Below are 13,070 nucleotides of genomic sequence, written 5' to 3' on the forward strand. Positions count from 1 at the left end.
GGGCTGCTGGTGTTTTCAGGGTGCACAGGGAAAGCTGCTGCCATAGGCAATTTCTATATAACTCTTGTAAATCAATGGTCATTCCTAAGGGTGGAGTGACTGGAAAAGGGTGTGAAAACCCAAAGGAATTATTTGCTGTCTTCAGGTTGTGAGATTTTTAAGGTTATAAACGAGGCAAGGGCAGAGAAGCAGCTGCTTAAGGGGAGGGAGCAGGGAGCGTTTCGAGCCCACTCAGCACTGGGAGATGCAGCCGAGCCTACCAAGGCCCCTGGGGAAGGGGGTTGGGCAGATGCTCCCCGGCACGTTCAGGTTTGGGGGTGAGGCTCCTGTGCCTGCTCCTCCTGGGGTTGGTTTTAAACACTGTGGGGACATGGTGAACACAGTGACCTGCAAAGGGGAGCCTGGGGCAGGGGCTGTGTCTCGCCAGCAGCCTCATAACTAACAATTTTCTATAATTTTACCACTGCAACTAGAGCTATTTTTACAGCAAATACTTCCAAAATAGAAACCAGAAACACCCACACGTGTTGCCCAAGCCCTTGTGCTGCAGGACCGGTTGCTCAGGAGCACCGAGGGGTCGCAAATCCCACTCAGCACCATGCCAGCACATCCAGGGACCCTTGGCAGGGGCTGATGCCTCCAAACCTGGCTGAGTAGGTGGTGCAGCCAGGTAGCCATCCCAGCCAGCTGCTGCCAGCTGCTTTCACCCTTCCCTTTGCTGGGCATCAGTGCTCAGATAACATTTGCTGCCCCACAGCATCTGGCTCCTCCAGGTTTTCATCACATAGCCTCAGAAAGGTTTTGCTGCCTTTCTTTTTGGTCTCCTTCTTCATGGCACGTGTTGGATGGCGTTTCAGAGCAGGATCAGAAATTGCAGGGAGAAAACTGTAAAAACAGGGAGCAGGATTGTCCATGGTCAAGGCAAAAAACATGGGCACACGGGAAGCGGCTCCCATAGCGGTGCTGAGCCCATCCACAAGGACTCTGCGCTCCACTTGCCTTCTAAAATACAGCCCTAAATAGCTCAAAGCTTTTTCCCTCGAGAGGACCTTTGTCTCCATTGAGAGCACAGAAATCACCAGAAGATTTAACTCATTTGCCTCAGTGACCCTTTACAAGGAAAAAAAAAAAGCCAAACCAAAACCAGGAGAGGAAACAGCTTTACAAAACACTGTTGAGAAACTGCCCTGTCACACCCCGTTTTCAGAGCAACATCCCCACCCCACAGCAGATAAGTGCCGAGCTGTCCCTTGGTGGTGCCCATCCACAGCCACCGCGGTTGTGTGAGCACCTTCCCCCGCCCGGCTGCACCGAATCCTTGCCAAACCTCCCAGGACAGAGAACAACCCGGTAAGGCCACTGGTGGGATTTGGGGAACAGAGTAAGGCTTGGTGGGAAAATAACTGGCATCTTGTTGGAAGGGCTGTAAGCTGATTGCTCTGGGCAGTGCTAAGCAGCCCAGCTGTGGCATTTCTGGAGCAGAGGTTTATTTTCTATCAGGGTTTTCCAGCTGAGAGGTGTGGGGTTGGGTAGCGGGGGGAGGACAAGGCCTGCTGGGGCTTCTCCACTGGGTTTCTCCCAGTCAGTGATGGTGTGGTCCTGGGGGATGGAGAGGGACTCTGTCCCTGCAGGGCACAGGCGCAAGTGGAGCTCTGGTGTCAGGACAATTTATTAAAGAGTTTCTTCTAATAATGGCTGGAGAATGAAGTTCTGTTTTCCTTTACAGAGGATCTAGTCTCTCTCGTGGCTGTGGGGGTTTCTGCAGGCACTCACCCAGCACAGGAGGGCACTCTGAGCCTCTCCACGTCTCCTGCCCCAGCATCGGACGAGAGAATCAGCTGCAGAACCCTCCCGGCACCTTCTCCAGCCCAGCCAGTGGCCAGCACTGGCCCAGAGCCTGGGACACAGCCCCCTGTTTGTGCTCTGCTCACCCGACCCACCCCAAGGCAGAATGGTGCAGGCAGCCCCAGCAGCCGTCGCTCTCTGCCTCCGTGAGTTATACCCTGTCCCCCTAAAGCTGGCCCTTCCCCAGGACCCCCTTCCACCCCCAGCCTGTGCTGCTTTTCATTCCCAACCCTCTTGGCTTTGGCTCTGCCTGTGCTCTGCCTCGTGCTCCCTCCAGTATTGCAGGCAGGGGGAGTTTTCCCCAGCTACAGCCAGCACCGCAGTAGAAAACTGCAGAGACAGATTTACAGGGACAGATTTATCACTTTTTATATAGAACACACCCCAAGGCACCCCAAAGTGCCCGGGCTGGCAGAGGCTGCAGGGGCTGCTCTCTGCATAGTGCTCACCAGCATTTACTAAACATTAAATTGACAAAGGCACTTCCCAGACCTTAAAACTGGAGCTGCTTTAGAACAGCCCTCAACCGCCTGTGCAGACAGTGATAGAGGCCTTATAACCTGCTTCTGCTTCCTTGTAGGTTTCTCCACAGACCTGATGAAAGCAGCAATGGTGAGTCACCAAATATCCCAGGGCTTCACCAAAAACTCACAGCTGATGCCAGGACCAGTCATTGGCTCGAGGGCAGCAAAGCTATCACCTCCCCACTGGCCCTGGCCCTGGCCCATCGCACCCGTTGCTCGCCCGCTGCCCAAAAGCCTCCCTGCCCTTCTCCCAAACTGAGGGCCGGGACCCTCAACCTGACAGGCACCCAGGACCTGTAGCTCTGGGCCAACAGGACAGGGAAGATCTGGGCAGTTCTCAGCTGCCCACAGCTTGTGGGCAGCAACAACTGGTCCGATCTGGTTCCCTGCCCAGGCTTTGCCTTTAAAAGCCTTTCTCACCCTTGCCTCAGCCTCCCTGTTCTCCTCCCCAGGCTGCTCTGATCATCGGAGCTGTCTTCTGTGCCACCGAGCAACACACTGAGTGAGTACCAGCCCCAGCGGGGTTTCTGGCAAGTGGGAGGGTCTCGGGGCCAGCGTGGGTGGATGTTAGATTCTCCCCACACCTATGTCCCAGCTGCTGTGACAGGTCACTTGGGCTAGAGAGAATTTAGAGCCTTGTGCAGCCGGTTCTGGTGCTGGCACCCAGGCTGGGATTGCACCTGAATCGGCTTTTGTTGTAGCACAAACATACCAGGAATTTCCTTTCCTTTATGGGGCTGACGTAGGTGCGACATGAGACTCCCCCAAGCTGAAATCCAGGCTCTGCTGGTTTCTCTCTCACCCTAGCCCTGGGTATGGTGGGCACCTCTGCCACCACCCAGACCACAGGGATGGGCATCCCCCTGACATTGGCATTATGGGACATTTTCATGACACCCCATGTTATTCCCACTTATCCCCACAGCCATGGTCAGGATGGAGGGGGATTTCTCAAGGGAACAAGCAGTTTTTTCCTCCCTGGAGTGTTGGGGAGCTAAAGTGGCTGGGGAAATGCAACCGTGTCTCCCCACTGCAGCCTCACAGCATCGGTCCTGCAAGGTTTCCAGTGCATCCCAGCCAGCGACGTGTCTGCTGCCGATGTCCTCGCATTTGCCCAGGGACTGGAAAACAAAACAGCAGAGCTGAGCAGTGCCCAGGTGGGCAGGGAGAGGAGTGGGGGGTACAAATCCCCTGGAGCCTGATGGGGCACCGGGAGCTAGGGTTGCCAGGGTGAAGGGGCTCTCACTGGTTTGTCATTGATGAGCCAAGCCTGTCTCTGCACAGCTCTCCTGCCTGGCCAAGCTGCTTGCTGCCAAGAACCTGACAGCTGATTTCAGCAGGTACTCTCCAGACCTGTTGCTCTTCTTTGAGTGAGTATCAAGGGCAGCACACGGCTGTGGTTTTGGTGCTTAATCACCCTGGCACACCCTGGGGCACATGGGAGCTCTATGTGGGAGGATATCACAAAAATCTGTGAAAATCACTCACAAAGGGCATTTCCAGCCCCACACACTTCCTGGTCTTCTTCTCACTCCACTCCTCTCTGAGGCTGGGGCCATGCTGGCCATGCCATTGGGTGCACAGGGTTGGGCAACCCCATCCTGTGCCCAAGACACTCTCCCCAGGGTAAGATGGGACCCATGAGCCCCATGCAACTCTGCAGCTCATTGCTCAGAAGGGAGCAACAGTTTCTGCTTCCCTCATGCCCAGACAAAGCGTTACGGGTCTTCCTCCCGTTGTCCCTGCCCCCCTGACTCGTGCTCCCCGCAGCTCGTCCGAGGTGCGCGCTGGGACCTGCAGAGCGTTTTACGCCCAGGCATCCCGTGGGAACCTGTCCCTGCTGCCCCGGGGCTCGGCCCGGCGGACGGGGCTGCTGTGCGGGGCACTGGCCTGCCTGGTGAGTGGGGGCTGAGTGGGGGGCGGATGGCATCCCCTGTGTCCCTCGCCAGGCGTTTGCACTGGGGCTGGTTTGTCTCTCCCAGGGGGTGAGGAGCAGCCGCCTGCATCCTGAGCAGCTCGGCAGCCTTGGGGCACTGGTATGTGACATGGAGCCAGAGACCATCACAGCCTCTGACCCCAGCATCTTGGAGAACCTGAAGCTCTGCCCAGCACTGACGGGGACCCAGCAGGATGCCCTCAACGCTGTGCTCCTCAAGGGGGGCACAATGTACGGGTACTTAGCCTTTGTCTCCTCTTATGGGAATAGTCAATAAGCACAAGAGATGGTGTACTCACGAGGATGCTGAGCTGGTCCTTCTCCCAATGGCCACAGGGATCCTTCGAGCTGGAATTTACAGACTCTACAAAATTTGGGGCCCCTCCTGCTGGCTTTGAACCAGACCACGCTGAGCTTGGTGGCTGAGGTAAGCTCCCTCCTTGAAACCTCGTGGCGAGTTGCCCAGCAGCAGGACCAGGACCCAGCAGGACCCAGCACCCTCCGTTCCCCGGCAGGCAGTGCGGGAGGCTTTCGGAAGGAGCATCGTGACCACATATGACAGCCAGGAGCGTTCCCAGAGGGAGAAGTCCCTGACCCTCCTCAGGGCCTTTGCAGCACTGTCAGCTTCAGCTCATCCCAGGCTGAGGCGGAGCGCAGAGGGTGAGCATTTCCTTTCACCATGGCCAGCTAGGACCAGATCAGGGCTCTTGGGGAGGGGAAAATGCCCCCAGGGAGGGGGACGGGACCAGGCAGAAAGCTGTGAGGTTCCTGTAAAGAAACTGGGGAGGTGAGAGAACTGTCCTTACAGCAAGCTGCGGGGTTTGCTCTTAGCTGGGAGCAAACAGCAGCAGCCAGGAAGGAGCCAGGCAGGGGCAGCACCAGCGGAGGACGCTGCAAGACCAGAGGGTGCTCGTGTGGGTGACATGGGAAAGGGTTCACTTCACAAAGCATTTTTAGTTGCCTTTAACAGGATAAAGCACATGTGGCCTACAGAAACATCACCAGGTTCTTCAGGAATAACTCTAATGAATCCAAGCAAATAAGGCCTTTTTCTGGGGTGGGGACCTGGGGGATGGGAAAGTGGCTTACAGAACCCAGCTCATGGGACCCAGGGGATGGGAAGGTGGCTCACAGTCCCTCTGGCCAATGGTTTGAGCTGTGTTACTGTGATTCCCTGCTCATTCACTGAGGCCTTTGCGAGGGGCTCTGAGGCCCAGCTGGAGGGAGGAAGAATGGACGCACCCTCCCTGCCCACAGGCTGCCAGCCCATCACCAACAGCACTGTCTCGGACCCCTTCTTAATCATCAATTACAACAGTGAGCAGTTCAACTTGTGCCTGAGTGACGAGGTTTTAAAAGCAAACCTGAAGCCTTTGTTGGAACAGCCGCTTCCCATAGAGTTCCTCCAGGTCATGAAAGAAAAGCTGGATCAGGTGATGTGTGACACAGTGCAGGGTCCCCCACACAGCTCCTGGTAGCGTGGGCATGCTCCATGATGGGCAAGGCTCACTGTGGGAGTGAGCATCACCAGCCATGGGGATGAAAGCACCTGAGTGGGTCCTTTGCACCCGTTGCTGGCTTCTTTTCCCTCCCCTGACCCTCTTTTCTGCCCCACTGGCCTGGCCCCACAGATTTACCCCTTGGGGATGCCAGAGGCGCAGCTGAAGCTGCTGGGGCAGCTGTCACGCCTGTACACAGCAGAAGAGATCAGCCAGTGGATGGTGACCTGCAGCGACACATTGCTGGCCCTGCTCGACCCCTCGGATGGCAACTGGGAGGATGTCCAGGTAAAGCCATGGCAGCAGCAGGGACGGGGGCTGGTGAATCCTGAGCAGGACAGCACAGTGCCCCAGCCCAGCTTGGGGTGAAGGCATTGCCCAGGGCAGCATGGTGGTTTTGCAACCCACATACCCACCCATTCCTACCGGGAGCATCTTCCCTCCCTGCTTGCCCGCAGCCATGCCAACTGTGTTTCCCAGATCCAGCAGCTGCTCAGCAGGTACCTGGCCCTGGGGGGCATCTTGACTGGGACCTTGCTTCAGAGAATAGGTGGGAGGAACCTGTGTCTGCTGCAGGAAGAGCAGATTGAGCAAATCCCTCCAGCAGCAATCAGGTAAGCAGCTCTATGAGGAGACTTTCCAGTCCTGCCAGGCCCCTGGGACAGGGGGAGATGAGGGCAGTGGGGTGGCAGACTCCCACCTCCCTTTTGGCTCTGCAGCACAGTGGAAAGGCCGCATCCTGCTCCCAGTTCCTGCCTGAGCCACCAGCACCACGGGCAGGGACAGACCACCCGTCTCTCCCCGCCAACTAAAAGGGCTTTAGCTGTGCTTTGGGGCAGTGCTCTTGGCTCTAACCTGTGACTCTCCCTCTCCCCAGGACTGCTGGATATTTAAACATTTCTTCTTGCTCTCAAACCAAGAAGGACCTATTCTACAGAAAAGGCCAGGAAGCCTTTGCTGGCCAGGCTGGCATTACCAGGGCATATTACTGCCAGATTTGGCCATACCTGGGTAGGTGTTTCAGCCTTTGCCCTCCTTCCCACAGCAATGGAGGCTGGATACCTCTTCCTCAGCCAGGGGGGTTTAGCCATCCTGAGACATGTCCAACAGTCTCCAGAACCCCTCCAAGAGTCCTGGAAGTCTTTGCACGTGTCTAGGTACCCCAAACACTTTCTTTAGGTGGAGCTCCAGCCAAGGACCTGAAAGAAATGGCAAAATCTGGCATTGCCATAAACATGGACATAGATACCTTTCTTGCCCTGAATCCTGATGAGCTGCAGGTATGTGCCCAGTATGCCACTGCTCTTCTCCCTGCTGAAGGGCAGGGTCAGTTGAGGCTGAGTGGTGAGGTTTGAGGCTACAGCCTCTCATCAGATCACCAAGTCTTTTTACCTTTTAAATCTGGAAGTTGCCACTTGCTCTGCAGTCTCCTTAGAAAGATACTTTGTGGCAATGCCAGAATGGGGATGAACAAAGATGTTGTTGTACATGTATTGCAGAAACTCGGTGTCATGGATGTGAAAAATTTGCTTGGAGAAAACCTCCCCTACCTGAAGGAAGCTGAAAATGAGACCTCGGTGATGCAATGGGTGAAGAGACAGTCCCAGCAGGAGCTGGACTGTATCCTGGGAATCAGCCTGCAAGGGGGAACAGAGGAGCCCAGCCCCATAGGGATGACCACCCCTCCTCACCCCACCACCTTGGCCAGTATCACGCCCACGGCCACCACTCCCACCCCTATTGCCATTAGCAGCCACCCAACCACTAATTCCAGTACGGGCCTCCCCAGGGTCTCCAGCACAAGCACTGCCAACCTGACCCCCCCGAAGAGCCCTCCCCCAGGCACCTCCACCGCTGCCACCTCCGCTGCCCGACCTGCTCCGACCAACGGCTCCCTCGCCCCCTGCTCCACTCAGCAGCCTGCTGTCTCAAGCAGGGCCACCCCCTCCACCATCACCCTCCTCACCACCCTCCTTGCCTCTGTCAACCCCAACACCACCTCCCCCAGCTCCGTCCCACCCCCTCCTCTCACACATGGGGCCGCCACCACCACTAGCATTGTTACTAACTCATCTGTGGCCTCCCACAACACCAGCACTCCACTGGTGTCCGTGAACCCCCCAGCACCTGGGGTTACCACCCATGCTACTCCTGACACCCATAACACCATCACCCCCAGCAACCACAACGCTCTCAGCACCCATGTCCCTAACTCCACTCTTGCCCCAGCTGCCACAAAGATAAACACCCCTACCCATAAGCCCACCCCGATTCCCAACTCCACCGTCTCCACCCAAAAGAGCCTTGTCTCCTCAACAGCCAAGACTACAACGTTGGCTTGCAAGACCGGTGCCTCTACGGCATTTTCTGGTCCCCCTTCCACCACCATCAGCAGTGAGACCACTAAGGAGACACCCATGGGTGTGCCAGAGACACTGAGACCGACACTTGAGCCTGAAGCTGGTAAGGTGTGAAGGTTCAGAGTTGGGGAAAGTGTGTGAACTGATGGCAAGGCAGAAATCCTCACCAAACACAGGACCTGATCCATCTTGTTCATGGCCAGACTCAATACAAGTGTGCTGCTGTCCACAAGAAACCCAAGGAGTTACTGGCTGGACAGGCAGCAACGTGTCTCTGTAGGGCATTACAGCTCCTGGAGCTGGAGCACACTGCCCTCCTGCTTTCCCCTGGGATGGAGATAATCCTCTTCTGAGTACAGCAGCGCTTAGTTGCTGGCTGGGGTTAAACCATGACAGGATTGCACGTGCTCTCAAGTCTGGCAATGCACACGTTAAGACATCCCACCTCCTTCTGAGCACACTGTACCCCTCAGCTGCCCTGCAGAAAGTGGGAGTAACTCCCACCATGCCAGCACCCCATGCTAGTTTTCACAAGGCAAGGGCACGGCCTCCCTACTTGAGCTGCACAGGGTGTTCCTGACTCTGCATCACTGTAAAGGCACTGACATTTGGAGTCCTTTAACCTGAAAGAGCTACAGCTGTAGCTTTAATGACTCCAACAGATCTGCTCCTGCTTTATGCTGGTGAAGGTAAGACTCAGTCCTGCTGACCACTTGCAGGCAGGTGACACATAACTAGGATGCAGGTCAGTGCCCGAGGTGCAGGTATGGGCAATGCCACAGAGAGCAGAAAAGCGTTGTTCAGACACAGGTGACCCTCTGCGTACCCGAATCCCAAAACATCCCTGCTACCTGTTTGGCACTATGAGGTCAGTAGTAGGACTCAATCATCTTAAAGGTCTTTTCCAACCACAGCAGTTCTGATTCTATGCCCTGAGAGCTTGTGTGGATCATTTGCCTAGATAACCCCCATCTTTCTCATGTGTCTCCACACAGGATCAGGCTCCAGGCTCTCCTCCTGCCTGCTGCCCATGCTGCCCATAGTCCTGGGGAGCTCACTGCTGCGTGCACTGCTCTGACACCTCCAGCACCTGGACCCTCCTTCCACCCTCACCATCCTGCAAGCAGTGCCAGCCCGTTCTCTGCCAAAAGCAGAAACCCAGGGAAGGAGCAGCATTTGTCTATTTGGTACCAGCACGTAATTGGCTTATTATTTTTAAGGCTGGGCAGTGAAAAGAGGACAGACTTTCTCCAGCCTGAAGAAGCCCGACAGGTACCTACCAACTCATTGCTCTATGTGAAACAATCACCAGCAGTACTGACTGGTGTGACAACATAGATCTGCTGGAACAGTGGGATAACTCAGGGATTTCAGTCACTGGCTGATGCAAAAGAAGCATAATATGGCTCAGCAAAGCACTCTGACAGCTCAGAGATTCACTAAATTGCATTTAACATGTTTGATGAACTCAGGAGATTTTGATCAAGCTTTGTTCAAGCTACTTGAAGCGTAGGTAGATGGATGATTGACTGAAGAGAGCTGATCATGATTACTGTTGCAATGCTATATAATAAAACATCAATCAACTTTTTTTTACCTAATCAAATGTGTTCTTTGGTGTGTTTAATGCTTTGTAGGGCATTTCTCCTAACAAGCTCAAATCTAAAGTTTCCACTTGTTTTGCTCTTTCTTCATTACACAGTGCCTCCTCTTCCAATAGCTCTGCTACACCAGAGTGCTTCTCCCTCCTCCTTGAAGACCTTCCACTTATTAGTTTCATTCTCCATGGGCTGAGGAGGATCTTGCATGTCATTTATTGAGAGTCAAGGCACAAAGAAACAAAGATCTCTACCAGGGGAGCACTGCTGTTCAAAAGGCAACTGTCCCACATCAGGCTCTCTGCCCGCCAGCCTGGGCTGCAGGCAGTGAGGAAGTATCTCTTGCAGTGAAGGACAGACTAGGCTCTCCTGGTCTCCATAAAACCCAGACAATGCACATTTGTGACATTTTTGCAGGCAGGGTCTCCTCCTGAGGGATAAAGGAGATTTGGGGAGGTGGATGCAGGTTCCACTGAGGCTTTTTGGGACACAAATTCCCAGTAAGTAGAAAAATAGTGTGGAAAGTCTTATACAAAGTTATTGTATCCTCCCCCGGAGGAAGCTGAGAACAGCCTGAGTTCTTTAGCCTTGAGTAGTCCACAGCACAGAAGAGTCACAGGCATGGCTGAGGTTTCTAACTACTTAAATAGGATGACACCTGCAGGCAGGAAGGTGCAGGCAGTCTGAATGAAGAGGAGACAACAGCAACTCAGTAATTTGCTTCTGGCATTTTTTACTTAGTTCCATTATTTATTTATGATCAGCCAGAAAACTTCACTCCCACTCAGAGGTCTGGGCAGTATGAAGGGATCAGGCTCTTTGAGAAACCCGTAACATGCAGAGCAGCCAATTTGCTCACCCTTAAACCCACCAGGGTTGCACTGGGAAATATTGACAGCGTTTGTGTTGCAGTAACGTGGATGGGGCTCACCTGTGTTTGGTCTGTACCAAAAGCCAAAGATCCTGCTCTGTGGAGTCTGAAATCTGTGCTTCAGTCAGAACACTGGGGGATTTTTTTGAGTGATTTGAAAGACAAAAGTAGCTAAAAGTGAACCCTGGGCTGTATAACAGTTGCCTGCTAGCACCCATGACCCCTCACCCCCCAGGTGTAGCTGTCCCAACAAGCCCCAGAGCAGGTGACAGGCTGGTCCCCCTCATTTTGTTTTCTCTTGAGGGAAGATTTTCAAGACAAAACTGACATCATCAGGAAACTGATAAGCAGAGAAGGCAGGAGGTGGAGCATCATGGCCACAGCACCCAACGAGGCTGAGGATGGTACTAGAGGAAAAAGAGGGGGCATTAGTGCAAAGAAATCCATGATTGGACCCTTCTTCCACAAGGAAGAACATCCCTTTATGCCACATCCAGGGAAGATCTTTAGCCTTATAACTACAGTAAGAATCACCTCTAACACCACCATCAACTAACACAGGCAGAGGAGGAAGCTCTGGAAGTGCTCGCTCAGTTGAGATGGTCAGCCAGTGAGGATGCTCTCAGGGGGATTACAGGATTGTTTCTCATATTGGACCCAGAACGTGCTCTGCAAGGCTTAAGGCTCCTCAGTAGAACTGAACTTGCTGCTCTTTGATGCCAGGAGGCCAAAGGTGGAGGTGAGCACTGCCCAGTGTGGTGGGGCTTGCTGGGTCAGTGATGACAAGTGCCACTGGAAGGGGTCTGCAGTCACCCAAACCAATAGACTCTACTCTCTTCGCAGGACTTTCCAGGGCCTTGGCACAAGTACTGCTGAGGGCAGGACCAGGGCTGTTTGGCAGCACTGCCCAAGGCCACTGCTTGTTTGAGCTCGGTGCACTCACTCCTCTTTTACAGATAACTGAAAGCACTTTCACAAGGCAGTTTCCCCCCCTTGCTGTAAGCCAAAAATAAGTATTTAAAGCACAACAATCAGAGCTCCTAACAGAATACGTACACTTGGGCACAACAACGTTGATGTAGCCTTCTTGTGTTCCCCCAGTGAGCCCAATATGCAGCTGATCTAGTTCTGATTGTTTCTGCCTTTGGACCCAATTCCAGACCGGAGGCTTGTTCTGCCATTTCTTCAGATCACCAAGATGTGATCCCAGCAAGTCCTGAACCTCAGAAGGCGTCAGGCTCTGAGAGAAATCAAAGAGCAAGGATTACAGATGTAAATGCAGGAATGGAAATAATACCTTTGACCAAGGAACCAATGAGGCTTGCATTAGCACAAGTGTGAAGAACAAGGAAGAACAATGTCCTGTGAGTGGCTTCAACTGGGACAATCTTCCCTTACATTAGGGGAATGATGGTTCCTCAAAGACTATTTCTGTTGTCCTGTGATGACAAGTAGCCTATACTCAAGGCAGTCCCTGCTCAAATCACTGGACTTTCTCCCCAAATCAATTACATTACTGCTAGTACTCTTGTTAGAAGATTTATCCCAAAGCTGTGGGCTATAGCCTGTAGATGCCTGTCCCCTGCTCCTGGCACTGCTACTCTGAGAGCTTGCTCTAAAGAAATCTCTCTGGTATCACTGGCTTAGCATTCATGTATGACTCCAAATTACACTTTTAAACACATTTCAGGCCAGTTCTTCACTTTCTACGGGTCTAAGCATCACTCTGGAATTGATGGGAGTGATTTACATCAACAGACAACGTGACCAAAAGCAACTACTCAGAGTAACACAAATGCAAGGAGTTAAACAATTTCAGCTCACCAACAAAGAGTCTTCTCGCAAGTTCACAAAAGTACTGATTTTCATGTTCACGTTGTCCTTACTTAGAGCTTTGAGATCCACACCAGGAGCACCCCCTGGGACCAAAAAGAGACAGTGTATGAAAACGTGGAGGATATCCCTCAAAGGAGCAGTTGTGTGTCTATCAGATAGAGCTATAATTGTCCCCAAAACTCATTAGGTTTGGGCTGCTAAGAGACTGAGTTCCAACTGCAAAATACACGGATGCAACTTCGCTTTGCTGGGAGGTATCATTGTGTTGGTCACTAAAACAATCTGTGACCATGCCAGATGCTGGACAGAGAGGTAAGAGTTTGCTCAGGCTATGAATAAATTCTTGGCTTAACAGGGATAGAAATATATGTTTTGTGACATGGAGAAGGGCTGTGAGGTAAGTGTTAAGCATTGGCAGATAGATTTCTCATGGATCTGGCAGATCTTATCCATCTCAGAAGTCATGAGTTTGGTTTTCTCTGTGATAGTCTGGCAATTGATTTGCGCAACTTTAAGTCAGGTATAGAATCTTTCAAGGATATTTTATGTCACCTAGAAGCTGGAAAAGACTGAAACTTGGCTTTGAAAATTCCTAAATCTT

At 53.1% G+C, this 13,070-nt stretch overlaps 2 protein-coding genes across 3 annotated transcripts in view; one reads left to right on the top strand and one right to left on the bottom strand.

Annotated features, from left to right (window-relative positions):
- The first annotated feature begins 1,255 nt into the window (after positions 1 to 1,255).
- Positions 1,256 to 8,064, top strand: LOC133625099 (mesothelin-like protein). The gene is made up of 14 exons (XM_061992112.1): positions 1,256 to 1,350; positions 1,727 to 1,991; positions 2,426 to 2,457; positions 2,822 to 2,871; positions 4,393 to 4,542; positions 4,642 to 4,732; positions 4,821 to 4,965; positions 5,533 to 5,738; positions 5,937 to 6,092; positions 6,285 to 6,418; positions 6,682 to 6,815; positions 6,984 to 7,084; positions 7,304 to 7,911; positions 8,034 to 8,064. Exons 2-14 carry the CDS (start codon positions 1,952 to 1,954, stop codon positions 8,062 to 8,064), a joined length of 1,878 nt encoding a protein of 625 aa, XP_061848096.1. The 5' UTR covers positions 1,256 to 1,350; positions 1,727 to 1,951.
- A 2,414-nt stretch (positions 8,065 to 10,478) lies between these two features.
- Positions 10,479 to 13,070, bottom strand: part of LOC133625193 (mesothelin-like) — an 87,659-nt gene continuing 85,067 nt past the window's right edge. For both annotated transcript variants that reach the window (XM_061993679.1, XM_061993680.1), the window contains exons 28-30: positions 12,458 to 12,552; positions 11,690 to 11,873; positions 10,479 to 11,040 (exon numbers count right to left, since the gene is read on the bottom strand). In XM_061993679.1, the coding sequence (XP_061849663.1) occupies positions 10,946 to 11,040; positions 11,690 to 11,873; positions 12,458 to 12,552 (374 nt within the window). In that variant the 3' untranslated portion in view covers positions 10,479 to 10,945. The remainder of the gene's footprint in view (positions 11,041 to 11,689; positions 11,874 to 12,457; positions 12,553 to 13,070) is intronic.

The sequence above is a fragment of the Colius striatus genome, chromosome 3 (assembly GCF_028858725.1).
Source record: "Colius striatus isolate bColStr4 chromosome 3, bColStr4.1.hap1, whole genome shotgun sequence".
NCBI classification, from domain to species: domain Eukaryota; kingdom Metazoa; phylum Chordata; class Aves; order Coliiformes; family Coliidae; genus Colius; species Colius striatus.

Coding starts and splice junctions, on each gene's coding strand:
- LOC133625099 (XM_061992112.1), top strand. CDS start 1,952: ATGGTGCAGGCAGCCCCAGCAGCCGTCGCTCTCTGCCTCC. Junction 2,458..2,821: donor ACCTGATGAAAGCAGCAATG/GTGAGTCACCAA, acceptor TCTCCTCCCCAG/GCTGCTCTGATCATCGGAGC. Junction 2,872..4,392: donor GCCACCGAGCAACACACTGA/GTGAGTACCAGC, acceptor GCAGCTCGGCAG/CCTTGGGGCACTGGTATGTG.